Below are 23,244 nucleotides of genomic sequence, written 5' to 3'. Positions count from 1 at the left end.
ATCTAATTTGATATTTATGAAAAAGAAAAACATGTTCATTGTCTTACTGTTGTATATATGTGTAAAAAAAAGAGTTTGTGTTTCCTGCTTTGATGAATAGACTTTTTTTTTTTTTTGCTGATTGAATAACAAAAGCTTCCCTGAGTTTTCCTTTTATTTGTCTTTAAAAAAACTCGGAGAAGCTCGGATTTTAAATTTATAAAGTCATATTTGTTCTAAAATAAATGTTAAAAAAATGACAACATGTGGACAGTTTGCTCTCAAGAGATTTTATATTTTATATCTTGATGAAGTTTCAAAGCGAGGTTTCATCTCTGAGTTTGCACTAAGGAATGTTAGACTGGTCAAGAGCCAAATAATGATTGTTTCTAAATATATATGATCTTTGAAGAACCCAGAATGCCATTTAATAACAATTTAGAGGTGCAACCATTAGAGGATTAATTGATTAGATTATTAACAGTAAATGAATCATTCAATTTAACAAGAACTTAAGAATTTGGGCTTTTGGTCAAATAAAACAAGCCAATCCAAGACACCACTGAAGGTGCTGAGAGGCAAAATTTAAAAAAATTTTTAGACAAAAAAAAAAAGAGAGAATAATCAGTACATTAATCCATGATGGAAAAAAATGTTTAGTCGCAGCTGTACAACATACATAGTAGTTAAAGTCCTCAGTCATGCCTCCGTCCATCTGGTTACAAAAATATTGAAAAACAAAAAAAATCTTTTAATGACTAAAAAAAAGATAGAAATTACACACTAAACAAAAGAAATATTAACCCTTTGAATTATTTCCACACAGAAAAAAACCTGATAATAAAATGTTCACATTGTACAATTAAAGAAAATAACTTGAACATACAGTAAAATCGCTCTGAGTGGTGAAAAGACTAGAAAAGCACCATATGAGTACAGTCTATTTACCATTTATTTATAAAATGTGTGTCTGGAGTCCTCTCTAGAAAATATTTACAATAAAGAAAATAAAAACTAAAACAAATAGTTGACAGTAGAGACTAATTCAGGTCTTATTTTACTATAATAGAGAAAAACCAGGAAAACACTCATTTAATCTAAAGTGCATTATTGTGACCGCCACAGCGTCAAGATCTTGTATAAATAAGTCTTTAAAAATAGTGGAATGTTTCTTTAGTGAGTCTGGCCTGAGGTCAGTGTGCTGTTTTCTGATGTGATTTGAGGCTGGAGCGTTGCGTGAAACACTTCCCGCACAGCGAGCACTCGTACGGTTTCTCCCCGCTGTGCACCACCGCGTGACGGATGAGGTTGCACTGCTTGGTGAAGCTCCGCCCGCACTGCATGCAGCTGAACGGCTTCTCTCCCGTGTGGCTCCTCAGGTGTTCTTTGAGCTGACTGAACCTCATGAAGCTTTTGTGGCAGTAGGTGCAGCTGAACCTCTTCTCCACGATGCTGGACCTCCACGGCGTCCTCATTCTCCTCGAAAGGACGAAGCCGCCACCACCGCCGCTGGTAGTGCTACTGCTGCGATAGGAAGCCGACGCAGCGGGATTCGGCACCATCAGATCCTCGTTGGGGCTCCTGGTGTGAGCTGTTAAGTCTCTGTACTGATGCTGTGTTGGTGGAGGGATGGAGCTTTGATCTGCGGAGTTAATCTGGCATAAAGCACCGTGTCCTTCATCTAGTTGCGGCCTCTTAAAACAAAACGATCGGGCTCGTCTTTTGGCTCGAGCCGCACTCACCATGACCGAGTGTGACTTCCCCACAGAGTGAATTCTGGGTACCAAATCTACCAAACCGCTCAGAGAGGAGAACCCAGGAGGGATCTGCTCGTACTGCTGCTCGGCGTAGCTCGAGAAGCTCGGATCAGCCGCGGCGTTTCCGTCCTCGCCGGTCGACCACAGCTGCGCGTCGGCTTCATCGACGGCGAACTGGCCCGAATCGAGAGGAGGAGCTGCATTCTCGTCGGACTCTTCCTCTTTCTCGTGCTTCACTTCAGGATCGGCTTCAGCTTCGTTCTCCAGCTGCTGATGCTGCTGCTGCTGCTGCTGCTCAGTGAACGTGTCGTAGCCGTCCGCCGGGGAAACCAGAGCTGCGGTGTCGGCTGCGTTCTCAGAGGAGTGGTAACGCTCCACGAAGCTGTCAGTCTGGGAGGGTTGAGAGGCTTCGAAGCGTGGCGGCTGCTCGGCTCCAGAGACTAAAGGAGGCAGGAGGAAGACGTTATTTCATAAAAAGGAGGTTTTCAGGTCCACAAGAAAAAGCACATTCCTGCTTCTGGAATATGAAGACTGGATGCTTTTATATGTCATACATGATAGAAAACTGAATATCTTTAGTTGGAGCGCTAAGAAAAATTATAAGTGACAGTAAATAGTCTAAAAATGATTGGATTTGTTTCCTAATTGAGGACATTGTGACATTTTAGGGCTAAACATTATATTCTTTACTTTCAATTGAAAAATAAAGAAATTCATACATATGTACAAAGAAACTGGGGATATTTATGTCACATGATCTGTAATGAAAACAGCTGATTATCTGATGAGTAAGCCTGAAAAACACTCTCCACTGTTCACCCAAATAGTAAATTAAGGCTCTCTGAACATTCCTGGTTATTCTGCTTTTATATTCAAATGAGACTGAAATGAAAGTAAACTATACATGTCATAAGGTATGCTATAATTTGAACTTATAGTATTATTAGTAGAGGGGAAAAGATGACAAATGCTGAATTATTATTATAATTAAGTATTGTTTTAGCACCCAGTGGCCTACAATTCAATTATTGTTTTTTACTTCTATTTTTTAAAAGTCTCTGGGTATATTTTGTCCTTTTTATTTGATGGTTGAAAAGGACAGGAACAGGAACTTGGTTAGAAAGAGTGTTATGACATGCAACAAAGGCTCTTAATAAACTCACTAAGGGGAGGGGGGGGGGGAGAATTTGTGTTAGATTGACCATCCGAAATATTCAGTGAGATATAAGAGAGGTCAAAATCAGATGGTGACCTTATCTGACACTTTATACAGTGTGTGTATGTGTTACCTGATCTAAGCTGTGTGTTTGTACTCACTCAACTTGTCCACCGGGTCGTTCTTCCACATGTCCTCGTCTGCACACTCCTCTTTGATCTGGACGGCTTCAGCTTCGTTAACAGGCTCCTCGTCTGCACGCTGTAATGTAAAAAAAAATTTTTTTTAATAGAATATCTTCAGATTAGGGCCCACTTTAATAGAAAAATAAAACCAACAGAAGAATGTAACATAGACCTGATTAATATACTGATCGACGCATATAAATCTAATCTCAACAGAAGACTGATTGCTAGACTCTACTCATGTTTACAGTCATACAATGGGATTTCCACACTCTATATTAAATCTAAATGGGAGAAAGAAGTTATGGTAACCATCCCAGAAGATGGAGGAAATGGACTATTAATTTGGATGCATCGGCTCCTCAACTTGACAATCGCAATGAGTGATTGTGGATATGTGGGAATGTATACAGTATGCGGATATGGGTGCACATGGGAGGACTTGTTCTTGACTGTGGGGACACAAGCTGGTCTGGCATGAACTTGATACATTGGAAGAGAGGAAGGCGGCACGAACTGGAATACTTAATACCTCCTGAAATTAACACTGTCTCTATCGCTGAGGGGATGGTGCAAATGTGATCCTTTGACATATTTGCTGTTTTTTGTTTTGTTTTTTCTGTTTTTCAAGGTGTGTCTGTTATTTTTCCATATGTGTATTATATGTTAAACATTCAATACAAAATTAAGTATAAAAAAAAAGGTATCTGAAGACTTTGGCCTGGATGTGATGGGATTTTTCACACTGTATTATACATTTAAAGATGAATAAAGACAGATAACATGATGTATTGGCTGCATACACACCTGCTGGGGTTGAGCTGGAGCCTCGCCGTCCTCCTGTCTGTCCCAAGCTGTGATCGGCCTCTCTTTGTTTAAAACCACTTTGACTAAAGGAGAAAATATCTCTGCTGCTGGAGGATGAAACACTGAGGAAGAAGAAGAGGAAAAATACAGATATGATCAGTGGTAGTATTCAGATCATTTACTACTCAGATCAAATAAAAGTACCAATACAGCAATGTTAAAATACTCCATTCCAAGTAAAAGTACTGCAGTATTATGAGTGATGTAGTATACAGTATTATGAGTGATGTAGTATGCAGTATTACAGTAAAAGTACTGCAGTATTATGAGTGATGTAGTATGCAGTATTACAGTAAAAGTACTGCAGTATTATGAGTGATGTAGTATGCAGTATTACAGTAAAAGTACTGCAGTATTATGAGTGATGTAGTATGCAGTATTACAGTAAAGGTACTGCAGTATTATGAGTGATGTAGTATGCAGTATTACAGTAAAAGTACTGCAGTATTATGAGTGATGTAGTATGCAGTATTACAGTAAAAGTACTGCAGTATTATGAGTGATGTAGTATGCAGTATTACAGTAAAAGTAGTGATATATTATTATATATGACATCATTAGATTATTAAGAGTGAAGCATCAGTGTTAGAGCAGCATGTTACTGTTGTAGCTGCTGGAGGTGGAGCTAGTTTATATAAAGTTAGCTAGTTTATATATAGAACTTTATATTTAGTGGTTCCCAAACTAGGGCTCAGGTCCCTGCAAAGGGTCAGCAGATAAATGTGAGGGGTCGTGAGATGATTAATGGGAGAGGAAAGAAGAAAAAAGTTCTGATACACAAATGTTTTCAGTTTAACAATGAGTTGCATTTTAAAAGCTTGTTATATTATCCATTGTGTTAAATCTTCATCTGTAACTAAAGCTGTCAAATAAATGTAGTGAAGTAGAAAGTAAAGGGCAAGTACCTCAAAATAAGAATAGAAACACTGATTTTATAATGTAATGTAATATTTGCACTAAACTAAACATACTTATTGCACTACAGTATATACAATAGGTAAGAAATACGTTGAATGACTCATGATAAATGTATTTAAGCTCAGTATTAAGTAAATGTACTGTAATGTAATCAGGGTGGATTAGAGTAATGTGGGACTAATGTGGGACGACTAGACTCCAGTGCAAACTGTTTAAGTTATATTGTGTAACATTACACATGAGCGTGAGCATACAGACTGCTAGATTTTAACCTTTCTGATGAGAAAGCAAAAATAACATACAGGCAGAAAGTTCAGAATCAGAAAGTTTTGGCAGATAAACCTAAAAAATGGTGTCCCAGGTTACAAAATCTACAAATTCTGAAACGACACAAGGAACGTTAATATATGTGCCATTTTCCTTTTCAGTACAATATCTAAACACCGTCTTCTGATTAATCAAGGAAACATCTCAGGGATTTCATAATGAGATTAGGTGTTGATATCATGTATTGGATTTATCTGGGACATTGGTTTAGAAATCATTTTATTTGTACAAAGCAGCCGTGTATCTGCCAAAACATTGTGAAATGTGCGTACTCATATTTGGTCATTTAATTTAGTAGCAGTCTGTATGTGCACATGTGTAATTTTAAACAATATATCTATATACATACACAGTTTGCATATACTAGTTAGCTTGAAGCACTGGAGCTTAGTTGTCCCACATTACTCTAATCCACCCTAACTACACTACACTACATTTCTGAGCTTAAATACATTTATCATGGGTCATTCAAAGTATTTCTAGCAAACATACTGTACATAGCTAGTGCAATAAGTGTATTTATTGTAGTGCAAATCAGTGGCACTGATTTAGACCCTTTTTATGGGGGCTCAAGCATAACTAAATTTGATCTCAGCACCCCTAAAAATAAGTAGGCTAGTTTATTATTGTATTTTTTCCCCCAAAATTTTTTTTTTATACAACTTTAATTATTTTGCAAGCCTGTCTGTTAGAGAGATGGGATACACACTTATGCTACAGGTTGAAATGGTTTTATTTGAACAGGTTTAATGTACTTTGGATAGTTCTGTCATTAATATATAATCTTTCCCTCAGGGTTCATTAACTATCTCAGGGTCTTCTCTGTAGAAATATAATGGTTCACACTATAACTGAACCATTATTATTAGGCTACACATTATAGTAGACCACTCTACTATGTATTAATATTCATTGTTGTAATTTACTCACTGAAATGAGTAGTTTAGCAGGGGGTTTAAGCACTTGCATGGCACTGTATAATTCTCATTAGGAGCCCCTCCTAAGGGTCTAATCCTAGAATCCCCCCATGGTGCAAATATTATTAAATCATAAAACACTCTCACCTCTCCTCCTGGCTCTGATCCTGCTCCTCCTGAGCTCAGCCTCCATCAGCTCACACTTCCTCTGCAGCAGGTCTATGTCGCTCCGGCTGCGGCTCACCTCCAGCTGCAGCACCGAGCAGCTGATATCAACACGCCGGTCAATCTCCGCCACCGCCGCCTTGGCCAGCACCTCCATGACGGACAGCAGCTGAGTGTGGAAGCTGCTGCTCTCCATCTCTCCTTGGTTTTAATATCTTTTAAAATTAAAAATATGAATAAATACCTTCACCTGTGTGGAGTTTAGTGTATTTATTTTGAGGATAAATGTCCAGTAAATGAGCAGTTTCAGTATCGTGTGTGTCCGCTGAGGAGGGTGAAGGATGTGTGTGTATGTTAGGGAGGGGAGGTGCGCTTGGTTTGTTTCACCGCGTGGTTCGTACGGAGCGGTGTTACCCCCGCCAGTCGTGTTAATATCAGGGTTTTATCATTAAAACACTTAAGAATCATCTGTCATCTTAAATAAATGCAATCTGGGAAGTGTTTCTGTAATTTTGAAACGCCATTAATCGTGTTTGCTTTGTGCTGTAGCCGCCTGTGAGGCACGTAATGAAGTCTAAAACGAGGTTACCATAGCAGCGCCACTTCTGACTACAGATGACGTAGTAGGTTAATGACACTACCGTAAATATGGGGCTATATGCGCACTGTGGTGGAAGTTAGAGCTGAAGTCAAAATCACACTGAGTGGATATTGTGAGTAAAGTTGCAAAAACAGCAGAGTGTCTTGTTTTTCTTGTCATTATACAAACGAAATGATTTGAAACTGTTTCCAAATGATGTTTAATTTAATAATTACTTTATCTTATTTAAGTGCAGCGTAGGGCTACAACTAACTAGCATATTCATTATTGATCAAGCTGTCAATTATTTTCTTCAAGTCTATCACAGAGGAAAATAGTCACACTTAAGGGGTTAATTGGTACATGCTTTTCTTAAAAAAGCCTTAACATTGCAACTCTGGTCCACACCTTATGGGATTATAAAACACCTTTAAAAAACATCAGTATTTACACCACATATTATCATTATGGATATATAAATGACTGCGACAAAAATACTTAGATCTTACTAACAATAATACTTGCATTCATATATGAACCTGTATGAAAGGTGCTATATAAATAAAGTATGATTGATTGACTGATTGATAATGACAATATTTAGATGCAGGTTGTATAAGACAGGAAATAGACGTTTATATTCAGTGCATTTGATACCACTTCCTCATAATTAACCCTTTAAAGGTTTTATACATTTTAATTAATGCTTGCAAACTTATTTACTAATGCTTTACACATCAGTTATGAGCCATTAATGAGACTCGTTTTGCCAAATTGTGAAAAATCCCTGCAGCTGGTGTTTACCCTCCTCCAGCAGGACACTTAATATATCTTTTTATCTTTTAGAGTTGGCCTGGTCTTTTGTTACTCAGGTAGAACCCAAATATATGTTAATTTGTTAATTATCTATGTAATGGATGTGCATATGGTTGAATCACACATATGACATATATTATACATATAAATTACCACTCAATGGAAAGAATAAACATTTTCACATCCTGTCATCACCTGAATTTTGTTCTTGGTGGTTAGGCAGTTCACCGGATAACCACCACCATAATATTTTAAATGTCATGTATTTTGTTATAATCTTAAAACATGCAAGATTTGGCAAAATGAAGTACACGTATGCCCAAATAATATCAGGTAGAAAGTGCAAAGATTGAGAAAGATACATTCAGACTGTATTTTAAGGTATTTTTTGTGGGTTCTTATGATTTTTTTTGTAGTTATTTTTCTGTAGCTTGCGTAATGTAGGTTTACGACACATCTGTAAAGCTTACTGAGACACATCACTTACATATGTGTGGTTCTGTGCAGTACTCAGTCATCATTTTGCTACTTTATGATATTTCATAAGGTCATTAGTGCTCTCTGTAGTACTAATTTGGCCTTTTGCAGTACTTGTGGTACTTTAAAATCTACTTTGTGGTAATTGTGGTAATGTGTAATACTGTTTAGTGGTCATTTGTAGTGGTTTGTGTTTTATTTGTGGTTCATTTATGAGTTTTTGGATATATGGGGTAATTTTTCAGTCATTTCTGGCACTTTAAAGTAGTTTAAATGATGCTTTGTGGTAAAAATCCAGGTGCATACTGAGTTTAAGGGTTAGGGTTAGGGTTAGGGTTAGCTTTGTCATACTTCATGGTTCATTTTTGGGGTATTGTAGTTGTTTGCATGATCTTCTGCAGTAGTCACTGAAGTTGTGTTTGTAGGAATTCATCGAGTTTCACAGCACAGGTCTACTGTGACACGCTGACAGGAAATGAGCCAAACATTGAGACGTTCTGTCAGCAACCGAAATTTGTCCTTCACGAACAAACAGTATCCACTTTGGTGCTGTCAAAGTGAATAACACACATGGATATGGGCCTACACAGAGACAAACACAGCACATAAGGGAAATAGATGCACTGCACAGATACACTGAACTGATTTCCCTATCCAATCAGCAAAGAACAAAAAAGCTGTGAGCCACATACAGAGAGAAAGCACAAGAGAAGGAGAGACACTCAGGAAGTTGACAGGGGAAGTTTAGTGGTTTCTTGCGTCATCATTTTATGCTGCTACTTGTGTGCCGATGCAGAGTGAAGGTAGGTACACTTGTATTCGCTTTTTAACTTGTTTTGTTCCCACCGTGTTTCTACATTAGAAATCCTTCCTAAAAGTGGACAGATAGGGAGGGATGTTGGACGAACGAGAGCAGCGGCAGGTGTCAGTACGATGGAGGGGATGGGGAGTGAGTTTGATTGTCTGTGTGACTCTATAGGTTCAAGCTGTAAGAGCGCTTGACTTCCGCTACAAAAAAGAGGACCAGCAATGGCTATGACATGCGGCAGGGAGGATAGACTGGGCCTGTAATGAACCTGGTCTTCACATTGGTGCTGAGATTAGAGGTTTCACCGGGGTCACCAAACTCAGAGAGACATTATGATGTACTTTGAATGACATGTTCATACTTACTTCACTGAATAGGAGAAGTTCAGGGGCAAGGGTGTGGCCTTTCATTCGAAAATAAATTGCGTGCATCAGGGGGAAGTGGAGAGCTACATAATGCACACAGAGGATTCAATGCATTTTATTGTTTGCTTTTGGGGCATTGGGTCTGCAGTGTGATGGCTGATGTTTTCAAAACGACACTTTTGTCAGTTCTCCTTTTGCAGAGTCAGAGACAAAACCAAAGTATGTCCTAACACTCCAGCTTCAACACATGAGCTCCAAAAGCAACGCAGCACACAGAGGAAACAACCTGTACCCAACAACATGCACTGAAGAAAAGGAAATAACAGCAGCACGGTCAAAATCTCTGACATGTGCAGCAGCGGCTCCACAAAGCAAGTTTCACAGTAACCGACTTAAGGTGTCACGCATCCAGCTGCCACACACACAGAGACAGTCCAACAGTCAGTGAGCCTGACGGTCACAAACAGCTCGAGCCGGTCTGAATGTGAGGTGACACAGCAAGTGGGAAGAGATGAGGAGAGTTCGGAGAAAAGTTGGGAACAAAGAGAAGGTGTTTGGATGTGATCTGCTGGAGCACCTGACAGCCACCTCTCAAGAGAGTAAGTCAACGGCCTTCACTCCTAAACATGTTTTAATCTATTGGTTTTTTACTTTATTTAACAGACTAATACTGGTCGGCATGGCAACACATAGAAAAACACCATGCTGTACAGATAAATAGCATCATATGTTCTTCATGGACATGTGAGTAAGCATGAAATACAGGCCTACATATGTGTATAGATATGAATAGATATCACAACATGTGTATTTGAGAAGATTTTTATAACTACATCCTCTGAAGGGTCACGCTACATTTATTCTTATTAATTAAACAGTATTGTGTAGAGAGAGGCCTTTTTATTACTTGCTATTATCCTATTATTAGATACACAAGATCAATTATGTAAGGTTGAAACCACACAGCATCAATGACACCATGTCTGCTCAAAACTTTAAAAAGTAACTTGTGTGTATGTCTGTGTAGTATTTGTAGTTTCTCTTACAGCATTTGTGGTATAACAGTCCATCCTACTTTAAAAAAAAAACCTTTCACAAAAATCATTCTTACCTGTTTTTAGTTTTATAAACATGTAATTACACTCGTCGAGCACTTTCTTAGGAACTTATGAAATACTAAAGTAATACACATGAGGAGGAATTATCACCTTTCTGAAACTGTCAACAAAAACTGAAACTGTTTAAGCTTCGTAAAAGCAGATTTATGACAGAGCTTTTATATTTCATGCATTCAATTTCACAGGTGCCCCTAACACAGTGGTCACTGAGTCATGAGTGTGTGTATTCAAACTCATAAGTGCATGTTTTGTCTCACATCATTTTGATACAGTTCTTAAACTACATGTTTATTATACAAACTTTGTAGATGGCATATTGTATAAATATAGACATATTTTGCAATGTCAGGAGGCATAACCATAACTTCTTTTTCAGTTGCCTGGCAACAAAAAGACAAAAAATATCACTGCTACCTTCTTCAACCACAAACTTCCTCAGAGATAGTGCAGAATCATTTTTTTATCATTATTGTTGTTCTTATATCCTTTATTTAGGTAAGAGTCAACACAGGTGATCTGACCAAGAGAGCAGCATAAACACATTTATATATTGTTACAACAATATAAAAACAGCATATACTTCAACTTCAACTTTATTCATATAGCACTTTAAACACACCATAGTTGATCCAAAGTGATTCACACAGAGCAAGAACACACACAAAAAAACAAAAACACAATAAAAGAAACCAGAATGATGATTAAAAAAGACATATACATATATATGATCATAGAGTACATAATGACAGTTTGCCACAGCTAAAAGCTTGGGAGTAAAAGTATGTTTTTAGGTGTTTCTTGAAAGTCTCGATGGTGAGGTGATTTTCACAGTTTTGGGGGCAGCGATAGAGAAGACCTGTTACTGTACATCCGCCACACACTACAGAAGAGTGAACACAATATCCAGTTAATATGCAATACTATATTTTGGACACAATCCAATTATGATGCTTTAACAGGGATGATTTCCAGAAACTATTTCAGCAAAACATTTAAGAGAAATCACACTGACCAACAATACCATTTTCATCCTTTCATCTTTTTGTTTATGACACATTTCATGCAATAGACTAACCTAATCTGCATGAAACATTCACACAAAATACATAAAAACGTCATAAGAACATCTATTTGCTAGCTCATGTTATTACTCTATCGATAATTGGAGTCATTTGCTGTTCCTCACAGTTCCTCTGGTGTTAAAAAGCTGCAGTGAGTTCGTTGAGCATCATGGGATCGTGGATGGGATCTACAGGTTGTCCGGAGTATCGTCCAACATACAGAAACTGAGGCAAGCTGTCACATTTATACATATATTTATACCCATCAGGTGTGTGTGTGTGTGTGTGTGTGTGTGTGTGTGTGTGTGTGTGTGTGTGTGTGTGTGTGTTGGATTAACATGCTCTGAAGTGACTTTCCCTTTCTCGACAAACAGGGCTGAGTTCGAGAGCGACGGTAATCCGGATCTGAACAAAGATGTGTACCTGCAGGACATCCACTGTGTCAGCTCTCTGTGTAAAGCATATTTCAGAGAGCTGCCAAACCCTCTGCTCACATATCAGCTCTACGACAAGTTTGCTGTGAGTAGCTCAGACACGCTTCACACAGTACCCCCGCACCCCCACCCCACACACACACACACACACACACACACACACACACTCTCCTGTATGTCCATAGAGTGTAATAGACTGATCCTGATGCATATACATTAAATATAATTTAGAATATGATCTCAAGTGTGTTTTTTGCAATGAATGTGCCAACAATTAAACTGAAATCCACTCGTTAAAAAGATAAAATGGAAAAAAGTGTTAAATTGTCTTAATACGTCTGTGCTCCTGCAGGAGGCCGTGGCCATCCAGCTGGAGGGGGAGAGGCTGGTGAAGATCAGAGATGTGCTGAAAGAACTGCCACCACCGCATCTCAGGTGCAGTCCTCCTCCTCTTCCTCTTCCTCTGAATGAATGATTAAATCCATCAATGAAACCATTTAATGTCACCCAATGCCTTATCCTAAAATACATCTGTTCCATTATTTTAATTCAAGATCGGTTGTTGAGCTCTCACTCGCTATTGAGGAAACAAATTAGCATCCATATTCAACCTGCCCACTCCAGACTAAAAATAAACCAATTTACTCCGCCTACATGTCAGGAATTATGTGTCATCCAGCACTTCACAACAGATACTCTAATTAAAAGGTTTAGAGATAAGGAGGCTTAGAGGCCAGCTGGGACTAACTGTAAAGGTGCAGTACAGGAAGTTTCATGCCGCATCAAGCAACTTATAACATAGTAAGATAAAAATATATTTCCTCTGCTGCTGTTAAGATTAAGTATATATTATAACTTTACATATTCTTGTTACAGAGCTTCATCAAAGCTGCACAACTGTTATATGAGGATAAATATTCAAATCCAGTATCTTTGTCCTCAGCCTGCATCATTTAAATTAATTATTTAATTAAAAACTTGAATGCCATGTGCATCACTTCATTTTATATGTCTTGTAATTCAGTATTAAGGTAGTGGTTGAAATCAGGCATATTAACCCTTTACATACTGTTCATATTCTGACTCATAATTAGTCTCTACATTAATTCATATTCATAAATTCACCATCAGTCATTAATAAACGTTTGATTATTCTTATGGGAAAAAAGACATTCACAATCACTATTTTATGGTCCAAGAGAACATTTTATAGAATATGATGAATACAGCAACATGTTTGAATGCTGATTTTTGAGTATCAGCTGCACAAAAATAAAAATATGATGCATTTTTTTTGTATGTTAGGGGTCACCTAAAAGAAATGTGTAAAGGATGTTTTTACAGCTCTCAAATGTAAAAAAAAAAGGTTCAAAGTTGACCCTGAACAATATGTAAACGTTAAAATTTGACTATTTGGGGAAATCATTACAATTTTTAATGCTTATTTTACAGTAATCTTACATATACAACACACATTTAAGTTGAGACTCCATTTTTAAGTTTTTAAACTTTGGCTTAAGGAACAAAGTATGACATGAAAGTGATCATTCTCAATGATTCAGCAAACACATACAGGATTAAGGCTTTTTACTCATGTGCTTCTTGTTCTGTCTTCTTGTTTTTACTCAGTGGTTTAGCCACTACATGAAATCTCTAAAACACATATTTCCTTGTTTCCTTCAGGACTCTGGAGTTTTTGATGTGTCATCTTGTCAAAATGGCCTCGTTCTCCTCCGAGACCAACATGCACGCCAGGAACCTGGCTATCGTCTGGGCTCCTAATCTCCTCAGGTTTGCTTACGTCTTATATCGTATGTGTTGTAAGTGTGCTGTTGTCCATCTCAACCTGCTCTGAGTCTTTGTGTTTCATATGCAAAAGTGGCGAGGTGAATTAAAATTGTGGATATTGTGAAATCAGTTGATGCTTTCATTCTTTTTCCTCTTTCTTTATTCTGTTTTTCAATATCAATCAATTAATCCATTGATCTGTATGTTTAGGTCAAAGGACATTGAGGCAACAGGGTTTAACGGCACGGCTGCCTTCATGGAGGTCAGGGTCCAGTCCATCGTGGTAGAGTTCATCCTCACACACGTCCCGCAGCTGTTTCCTCTAGAAGGTAAACACACACACACACACACACACACACACACACACACACACACACATAGTCTTACCTCTGTCACTTTTGGGGTATTTACATAGACTTAAATTCATTTTACACATGCACATCTGCTTTATTTAGGTGTATCATCTGAAAGAAGAAATTCTCTCCCTTCCCCGTCAGCGATGACCAATCAGGAGGAGGTGCCTTTAAAGTGCGTCCCCACTCACATTAGCACCAACTTTGGAAACATCAGCCCAGGAGACGGTCCGCTCGCTATACGACCATACCACGCTATAATAGAAGGCACTGACAAGTGAGTAGACCTTTGATTTACCCGCCTGAATCCATCCAGGGCTGAAAAGTCATTACAGGCTGGTACCATTTCCAAAACTCTGAATGGACACAGGAAGTAGCATCCCAAAAGTGTGTTTTAAATGTTTGCCATGCACACACTTAGATAACTTCTTAATATCTCATTAATTTATAATATTTGTGGTAAAACATTCCTTAAATTTGCACCATAATGATATTACATTGTGTAATTGTATTTTCTGAGTCTCCAAGGAAAAATCTAGTTGCTCAATTTAATTTTCCTTATTCATTGTGAATGTGAATGTCTGTGTTTGCTTCAGGAGGAAAGGATCTCTCAAAGGAAAGAAGTGGATGTCCATCTTTAACATCGGAGGACGATTCCCCGACCCGAGGCGAAGGCACAAACAGTCATCCAAAGGTGCATCTTTCTGACAATAACACATTAAAACCTCAACTAAACCTCGTATTCCAGTTTCTATGTGTAACTGATTTCCCATTTTTCTGGCAGAGGAGAACACAGAATATTATTTCTATGTTGGCATGTGGCCTCTGGTAATTTCAAACCTATAGGCCTATGAATGGGCAATCAGTTTCAGGATTTGAAACAAGAAAAAACAAAACAACTAAAACTAGAAACAAAATGGTTCCTGGTTTAAAATCACTTGTTTTTCTTTGTAGAGAAAGAAAGACCTGTTTTGAGACCAGCGAGAAGCATGGATTCCCTCAGCTCCCCGTCCTTCCCAGAAGGTACTTCTCTTCTTTCTTCTTCTTTCATTTTGATTTTGTGACCACAAACATTTCTGAAATTACAGAAACTACTATATATGTCCATACTAAAGAGTTTCAACCTATCACGTGTTTTAGGTTCTGAGATATTTGCCTGAAACTTCTGTTCCACCCAAATACAACGGAAATTCATTCAGTGTTAATAGTGTTGCTCAAATGACATCCAAAAAAAAAAGAAAAATGGATTTGTCTGTCCAAAGACGATATACTCTTTATCCTGAATCATCTGAACAGAACATACTGTCAACTCATTTCACATGGACAATTATTTTTTGGGGTAAAAGGAGCTCTAGAAAAGCCTGTTTTTAAATGCCTAATTTGAAATGGACACTTTTGTCCTTAATTTATCTTCCCTTTTGATAAGATGGGTTAAATCTGCTTGATAACACTGAGATTTATGATATTAAATTAATACTTTGGTTCTTAATTTACTTGTTATTTTCTAGTTTTGGGAAGCATTGGTGTGATACAGATGTTGCTATTATGGATTATAAAATTAATTTACCTTGTTATATTGGGGTTTGTTTTGTTTTTTAAAAATCTTTCAAATGATTTGATTTCTGATTCTTCGTTGTGATATGTATGCTTGGGGTTAGTTTAAGATGCTCATGAGTCAAACTCATCTCTGGAGTCCTCTGATTGGATGATTGCGGCAGCTCTTATATATATATATGGAAGTGTTGTGATACTGCACATTTACCTGATGTATGTTGGACAGACTGAAACATTATAATAATATAGTAATAAATATTCCAGCAGGAAGCGAGAAAATGGGTGGGGGAATTCTTTACTGATTTGGTTGTACTTCATCCTAAAAATCTAAACATCTGATTCACAGTCATACTTTTAATGAGATCAAATTGTCTTATGTGTCTCTTATATTTCAGGTTCCAGACGTCCTGGCCAGCGCCCTCCTTCCACCAACATGTCTCCCCTCGTCACCGCCGCCACACAGTCCGGCTCAGATGTTGCTGTTTGTACTAACGCTGGTGCAACGGGTGGCAGCGAATATGCTGTGACGTACCGCAGGGGAACAGGACTAGTAAGCGGGGGTACGGGGACCCAGGGCACCTATACTGCACTTGACCCTGAAGGTTTATCCCTCATAAACTGTGACACTGTCAACTCCAGATCTCCGGGACTCTCTTCTAAAACAGGCAAAAGAGCGGCTATGCACATTACAGGGCCCACCCTTGTTACAGTGCCCCTCCATATCACCTCTAACCTGGCCAGGGTCATCCACCGCGATAGGGAGAAGGACGGAGGGGACAGAGGGGATGGTAAAGAGGGAGGAGAGAGGGTGGAGAGGCAGGAAAGCGGAAGAACAGAAAGGAAGGGCGTAGAGGTTAGGAAAGTTGTCAGAGAGGACAAAAATCACAAGGCGGAAGAAACAGACAGGGAGGGAGTCATGGATGGAGAAGGGGATACTGTGGCAGATGTTACCGGCAAGGAAAAGGGTGGAGAGAAAGAGGAGGAGGCGAAGGAGGAGGAGGAGGCAGAGGCGGAGGAGAAGGAAGAAGAAAAGGAAGAAGAGGTGAGAGAAGAATTGAAACCTAAGCCGGTGCTGGCTGGTCGAAGTACTTCCAGAGAGGAACGAATCGAAAGCCGAATGTCCAGTGTGGAGGGAGATGATGAAGAAGAAGAAGAAGCTCCAGCTGAGGACATCGATGCTGATGAGAACAGTGAATACATGGGTAATTTTTTACCAGTTTATTACCCATAATATTTATTTATTTCCTTAAATACTAGTGCTGCAACTATAGTTTTTTTTCAGTCATTATTCTCTTTGGCAACTGCTGAATGGATTCATATCAAACATAACAAGATATTCATGGTCTCCAGATTGTTACTTCTCTTCTTCTTGCAGTTTTGAGTAAAATTCCCCCCAAAAGTATTGACTCAATTTCCATGATATCACACCCATAGGCTACACCAAACATGCGCAATTGTTGTAGCCACACCTCTACGTGTGAAGGCTTGCACCTCTATTGGAGTCATTTTTTGCAGCCCTGATTGTATTTTATGAAGCTGTTCAGACACCAAGCTCATGTAGAGCTCCTCACACGCAATTCACTGCTAGTAAGGGGGCGGCGTTTGGGCAATACAGATGCTTTGGATGTTGCCAGAAACAAGAAAAGTAAAAATTGTAAATAAAACTTTCTATTAAGGTTTAATGATGATATCTTAATTTTAATTTTCCAATATTTTTTAGGGCCCCTGTCAGTCACGGGCCTTTACAATTTTTCACCCCCTTATGGTGCCCCTGTTTAGCTCTATTACCAAGTCAAAAAGTGCCTTTGTCCAGTACTTTACATACTCTCCGAAACTGACAATCAGTTATCTACTGTGCACAGTGATTGGCTGAGAGTGTGAAGGTCAGGAAGTGGGCAAGTTTGTTCTCACTCAGACTTTCAGTTTTCACACAAAGTATTTCTGTTCCTTTTTGTGCATGCAACTAAATGCAACACCATAAATGCCCTGTCCGAAAATGTGCGATTATTGCATCGCAGCTCTGTAAGGTTTTGAACAGATATAAAAACTCTTTACCGCCGGTCAGACGACATCATTTACTACTAAATAAATTACTACAAAACCTGAATTTTCTATTAAAAGCAAATACAACTAAATGTCAAGGCACATAGTAATATTGCACTTAACAATGTGACAGTGACATCATACATCTAACAAGTTCTTCTAGTTTGCAGCTAATTCTGTTGAAAGTATTTTTGCACTACATGGACATTACTAACACTAACCCTCTCATCTAAACATGTATTATATCATTCACAGAAATGAAAAGGGTGAGGTCGTCTGATATTCAGTCACAGGAGACGCACGTTGAGGATGACAGTGCGTATGATGGTGGTGATGTCCTCAACTCTACAGAGATGGAGGGGGAGAACCAGGAGCTGTACGGCTACGTTCAAGATAACTTTGAATTTCTGGACCACATGGATTGCCTCAATGTCTCCTCTCAGGTATGTGTGGTTTTATATGTAGATGATGGTGTGCTTTATAGTGTTTGAGAAAAGGAACACATAATGAGATGCAACCTTTTTGTAGGTGCATAATATACTTTAAATTACTGCAATTTGAAATATCAGAAAGCTAGGATGAAGCATTAATGAGAACACACTGTTTTTATTAATACTATCCAAGAATTTCAACCTTTTCTCTTCACTCTTGTCCACTCTCTGTCTCTTTTTACCTCTGAAGGTGCACGAGTTCTCCGTCGAACCTCCTTCTCACTACGATGATGACTATGAAGACATGGAGCAAGCTCAGGCTTCCCATCATCCTCAGCCAGAGCCCAAAGAAACACACCAGATTAAACCACACAGGCCAGTCAGCCTCGATTTGGACAGCCGACACACTAAATCCCTCAGTTTGCCTTACATGGTCTCACCTATCCATGAACCACAGGAGGGGTGGACAGGAGAGGAATACTCTGATGAAAGTGATTGCTGCAGTAGTGATGAGGATGAGAGCATGTATATTAAAAGCCTTCCTGCCGATTTCTTTCTAAACAATCATAGCGAGATGGACACAGACAGTCGAGGTCTCAATCGACTTTTAGATGATTCAAAAAGCAAAGCTGAGCCGTTGCAGACTGAATTTTCTGCCTGTAAAGAGCCAACCGCTGGAAATCATGAGCAAAGAGAAGAGAAAGATGAAGAAGAGGAAGAAGAAGCTGAAGGAGATAAAGATGGACAGGAGAGAGAGGAGGCAATGAAGATGGAAGAGGAAGCTAGGGACCAGGGAGGACACCAACCAGAGGGGAATATGCAAAGGTAAAACTTATTCTTATATCAAATCTCTTTTCATACATAACACATGTCAAAAACCTTTTCTCTACTAATGTCATAAAATTAGTAATCACTAATCACACGCAAGTACATTTCACATCAGTCCTTGGCTTAATAATGGAAGTATTCATCATTAAAGCTGCAATAATCAGTATTTTTTTTATATTAACAATGACACAAACGTGTAATGTCAGAAGTTTAGTGACTATAGTGACTAACATCAAAAATTATAATCTGACCAAGCAGCAGCTACCACAGCTTGAGGTTGAAGCCAATGTGGACGTACCTATAAGTGCAATATGTACCACAAGATGCTGCAACTGGCTCCCATTCAAAAGCATCAACTTCCCTCTATAGAAATACTGTTAATATATCTTTTTGTTCATTGAGTCATTTTGATCTCAATTACTAAAATCTAATAATAAGATTTGAGGGCTTATAGTAGGTCTGATGTCTGCCACGTAGGCTCTAACCCTAACCCCCTGCTGGAGTCGGACTATTGTCACATACTCACAAAGACTGGCTAGTGAAGAAAGTCTAGCAGCTAAAGAGCCAAATGTTTCACACAGAAGACCAGAATATTGCTAAGATAACTATAAGACGCCTAAATATTCAACATACATTCACGTAGCCAAAACACAACTCTAAATGAATGCTGATGTTTTAACGTTTCACCACATCTGCTTGATATATAAATGAGCAATTTTGCTAACGTAATCCCCAAATGAACCTTAGCCATAATTGGCTAAAAATATATTAATGCAAGTTTAAAGATAGACTATTTAACTTTTGAAAGAAGAAATAACACGTCATCCTCTTACAAATAAAAAAAATCAATTCATAAGCTTTCAATTCATAATAACAGCAGCTTATGATGTTGATTACTCTCAGCAAACATTAGCTAATATATTATGATATTGCCTCATAGTTGACTAGTCATTTGCTGGCAATATGACTCCTCTCTACTTGTGCTGCTGTTCAGTTGTGGCTACTGCACTGTGTGAAATTTGAAAATGTCCATCTTTGGTGCTTGTCAGTGGTAGTTTCAAAATAGACACAGTTTGCCCTTTAAGCCCATACACTGAAGACTGAAAGCAACACAACGACTGCACCAATTTTCACCCGGATTAAATTGTGCCATCAGAGGATTTTGAAACATGCTACATTATATAAAATGTAAAATATACAGAAACTTTGATAAAGCTAAGCAGTGCATACTTGTTTTATGTAGCTCAACATAGAAGAATTTAGGGTTCTTGTCCAAATCAACACACTTAAAACAGAAACTTCTTTGACCCCAATCATGTGAAAAGCACAGTATCTTTTTCTTCATGTTGTCTTAAATAGTTAGTGTCTAAACTGTTTCTACCTGTCATCCACCTGCAGCGGAGCGACAGAGGTAGACCTCAGCACTGTGAAGGATGCTCACTGCGACGAAGTACAACCTCTCCCTTCAGAGGTGTCAACACACTGCACAGAGTTTCCACCGCCGTTCGATGACGACACTGATGAATATAGCACTATGGCTGACATGAAGGTTGAAGAAGAAGGGAAGGAAGTGGTTGATAATCTTCGCTGTGATTATCCACCTGGTGACGCAGATTCTTGTGCTGATGATTCAGCCGAGTCCAGAGACTTTTTTAACGAAATGGCAACAGATCAGTTCGATTCCTGTGTCACGGGGGAAAAGAAAGGGGGAGAGGACGAGGAGGTAGAGGTAGAGGAGAGGGAGTTAGATAAGGAGATAGAGGACATCTGTCAAGAAAGAGAAAGAAAGGAAAGCAGATCTGAGACAGCTTTGGATGTGGAAATAAAAGAAAGCGGAGAGATAGCTGACAAAAAACCTGAAGAAAAGATGGAGGAGGATCACATCAAAACACTTTGTAGAACAATCTCCAATATGTGGGATGAACTTCAGGAGGTTGTGTGTGAAGTGATAGAGGATGAAGAAAGTACGCAGGGTGAGAGGAAGGCTGTTGAAGAGGGCGTCGACAGGGAGGTTAATGTGGTAGAGGATGTAGATCAGACAGTGATGGTTTCAGGAGAGAAAGTAGTTGAGGTCGAGGATGAAATGAAGAACAAAACAGAAGATAAAATAGAGGTTGTGGAGGAACCGGGGGAGACGACTCAAGAAAAGCACAAGGATGCAGAGACGCTGCAAGAGTTTGAAGAAAAAGAGACTAACTTACCTAAGACAAGTGAAGTAGTAGTAGTACTCAATGAAGGAGCAAAAGATCACGAACGAGAAGAAGTGGAACAAAAAGAGAACAAGGACAAAGCTAATGAGCACCGTACATTACCGCCGAGCGTTCACGAAAAGGATAAAGGACTAAAAGAGGTCAAGTCTGATATTAAAGAGTCAAATGAGGGCAGGAAGTGGGAGGACATCCCAGGAGGAGTTGGAAGGAAGCTGGTCATCACCAAACAATCTCCAATGAAAGTTTACCAAGTAAAAGCAGTGCCGGTCGTGCCACCGAAGCCGCAACACTGCAAAATGACCGCCCTGACCATCCGGCAGCAGCATGAACGAGAGAGGAGGGAGGCCGCGAAAGCCTCGACGGAAGGAGGAGAACAGAAGGAGAAAGACGGAGACGTGGAGACGGACGAGGGAAGGGGGAAAAAGGACCTGCTGGGGATCACAGAGAAGGAGAGGAGGAGGGACGGGGACGAAGGCGCCATGAGGGACCCGACGGCCAGAAACAGTCCCTTGAGCATTTGTTTCGACGAGGCCGTTGCCATAGCAACCATGAGACGAGAAAAGGAGAAAGAGTGCGAGAAGGAGAAGCACAGGGGTAGTTGGGGTAGTGAAGTGCAGTGAAGTGGTTTTGTCTGAACTGTACAAACTATTTTTTTTATTTTCGAGGCAGCAGAAGTGACCTAATGGAGGTTTTTTCTTTTTATCAACTGCATTTACAACAACAGTATTACCTTTGTACTGTTACTTAATATGTTTAAGTGTTTCTCTGCTATGCACAAGCGTGTGTGCAATCAGGAAAGTTTAAATAATTGCTGGATTTTAGCTGTCAAATACAAAATATACCACCCCAGAAACTGTAGAGTTGGGATTTAAGATAAAGTGCTGCTCCAACATGTTGAGGAGGAATTATTTGACAAACTTCTGCCTTTTCAAAATAAAGCGTTCTGCTCTTTTTTTTTTCATTCTTATCATCCTTATATGTCATGAAAAGTTGAGCCTTAGATCCAGTTCAGTCATCTGAACACTGGTGGGCTTAACCCCTGAATTATTATCCAATGCAAGTATATGTATATATACAGTACATGTATATATAAAAGTGTCAAAGTTTATTATATAATAATTGAATAGAAGAGCTGAAAGAGCAGTGATGATAAATGGAAATTGATGATAAATATAACACCTGTTAAAGTGCTGTGTTTTCAGAATTATGTGAATAAAACTGCATTTCTAATGATAGTGTCTGTATCATTATTATTATTATTATTATTATTACTGCAAAATACACAAGTAAAGTTGAATTTGAATGTGTTTTTTTTCTTGGGTTAGGGTTAGGGTTATTAGGGTTAGTATTTTTCTTGGGAGCTCATTAGAATACAGTTCTTTCTAAGGCAGAAAAATGAGCTTCTACAAAACATGCATCCTAATTATGAGGAGACATCCCAGTTAGATGTGGAGGAAGACGAGGGATTCGAGGAATTTATTGGAGAAGCCACACTTTCAGATCTAGTGGATCCTGACATCAATCAATCAATCTATCTATCTATCTATCTATCTATCTATCTATCTATCTATCTATCTGTCTGTCTATCTATCTATCTATCTATCTATCTATCTATCTATCTATCTGTCTATCTATCTGTCTGTCTAATACCAACATAACATTACTCTTGCACATAATGTCACTATTATTTTACTATATTTATATCTTACTGTTTTTATTGTACTTATTATTTATTTATTGTTCTTTATTCTTTTATTGACACTTTTCTACCTAATTTTATTGTCCACTTTGCAGCTGCAATAATGCAAATTTCCCCATCATAGGAATAATAAAATAATATCTTATTTTACAGTTACAGTGTGACATGTCAAGAAATATAATAATCTATAAAAAAGAGTAAAAACAACAACAAACAAAACAACTTTATTTATGCTTATATTACTTTTGTTAATAAAATGTTTACAAAATAAAATGTTATATTTAAAAAAAAAAAAAAAAGAGCACGAAGAGGAAGAAGAAGGAGGAGGCGGAAGCTGTCGTCACATCCTGTCTCTGCACGTAAACCCAAATAAGAAATCTCCTCTGAGCTGCAGCTGTACGCGCCAAA

General features: G+C 38.6%; 2 protein-coding genes across 2 annotated transcripts; one reads left to right on the top strand and one right to left on the bottom strand.

Annotated features, from left to right (window-relative positions):
• Positions 1–1,172: 1,172 nt before the first annotated feature.
• On the bottom strand, positions 1,173–6,467 carry si:ch211-155e24.3 (uncharacterized protein LOC100150696 homolog). Its single transcript, XM_053330793.1, has 4 exons — positions 6,254–6,467; positions 3,885–4,006; positions 3,054–3,153; positions 1,173–2,176 (listed from the first exon to the last, which is right to left on the bottom strand). Exons 1-4 carry the CDS (start codon positions 6,465–6,467, stop codon positions 1,173–1,175), a joined length of 1,440 nt encoding a protein of 479 aa, XP_053186768.1.
• A 2,449-nt stretch (positions 6,468–8,916) lies between these two features.
• On the top strand, positions 8,917–22,054 carry si:dkeyp-68b7.12 (rho GTPase-activating protein 30). Its single transcript, XM_053330792.1, has 15 exons — positions 8,917–8,947; positions 9,504–9,916; positions 11,624–11,726; positions 11,871–12,015; positions 12,283–12,365; positions 13,614–13,721; positions 13,929–14,047; positions 14,174–14,348; positions 14,668–14,765; positions 15,026–15,094; positions 16,021–16,610; positions 16,653–16,827; positions 17,924–18,111; positions 18,350–18,924; positions 20,326–22,054. Exons 2-15 carry the CDS (start codon positions 9,829–9,831, stop codon positions 21,755–21,757), a joined length of 3,948 nt encoding a protein of 1,315 aa, XP_053186767.1. The 5' UTR covers positions 8,917–8,947; positions 9,504–9,828; the 3' UTR covers positions 21,758–22,054.
• The last annotated feature ends 1,190 nt before the right edge of the window (positions 22,055–23,244 follow it).

The sequence above is a fragment of the Scomber japonicus genome, chromosome 12, assembly GCF_027409825.1.
Source record: "Scomber japonicus isolate fScoJap1 chromosome 12, fScoJap1.pri, whole genome shotgun sequence".
Lineage (NCBI taxonomy): Eukaryota > Metazoa > Chordata > Actinopteri > Scombriformes > Scombridae > Scomber > Scomber japonicus.
This window is presented reverse-complemented; position numbering and strand designations above follow the sequence as displayed.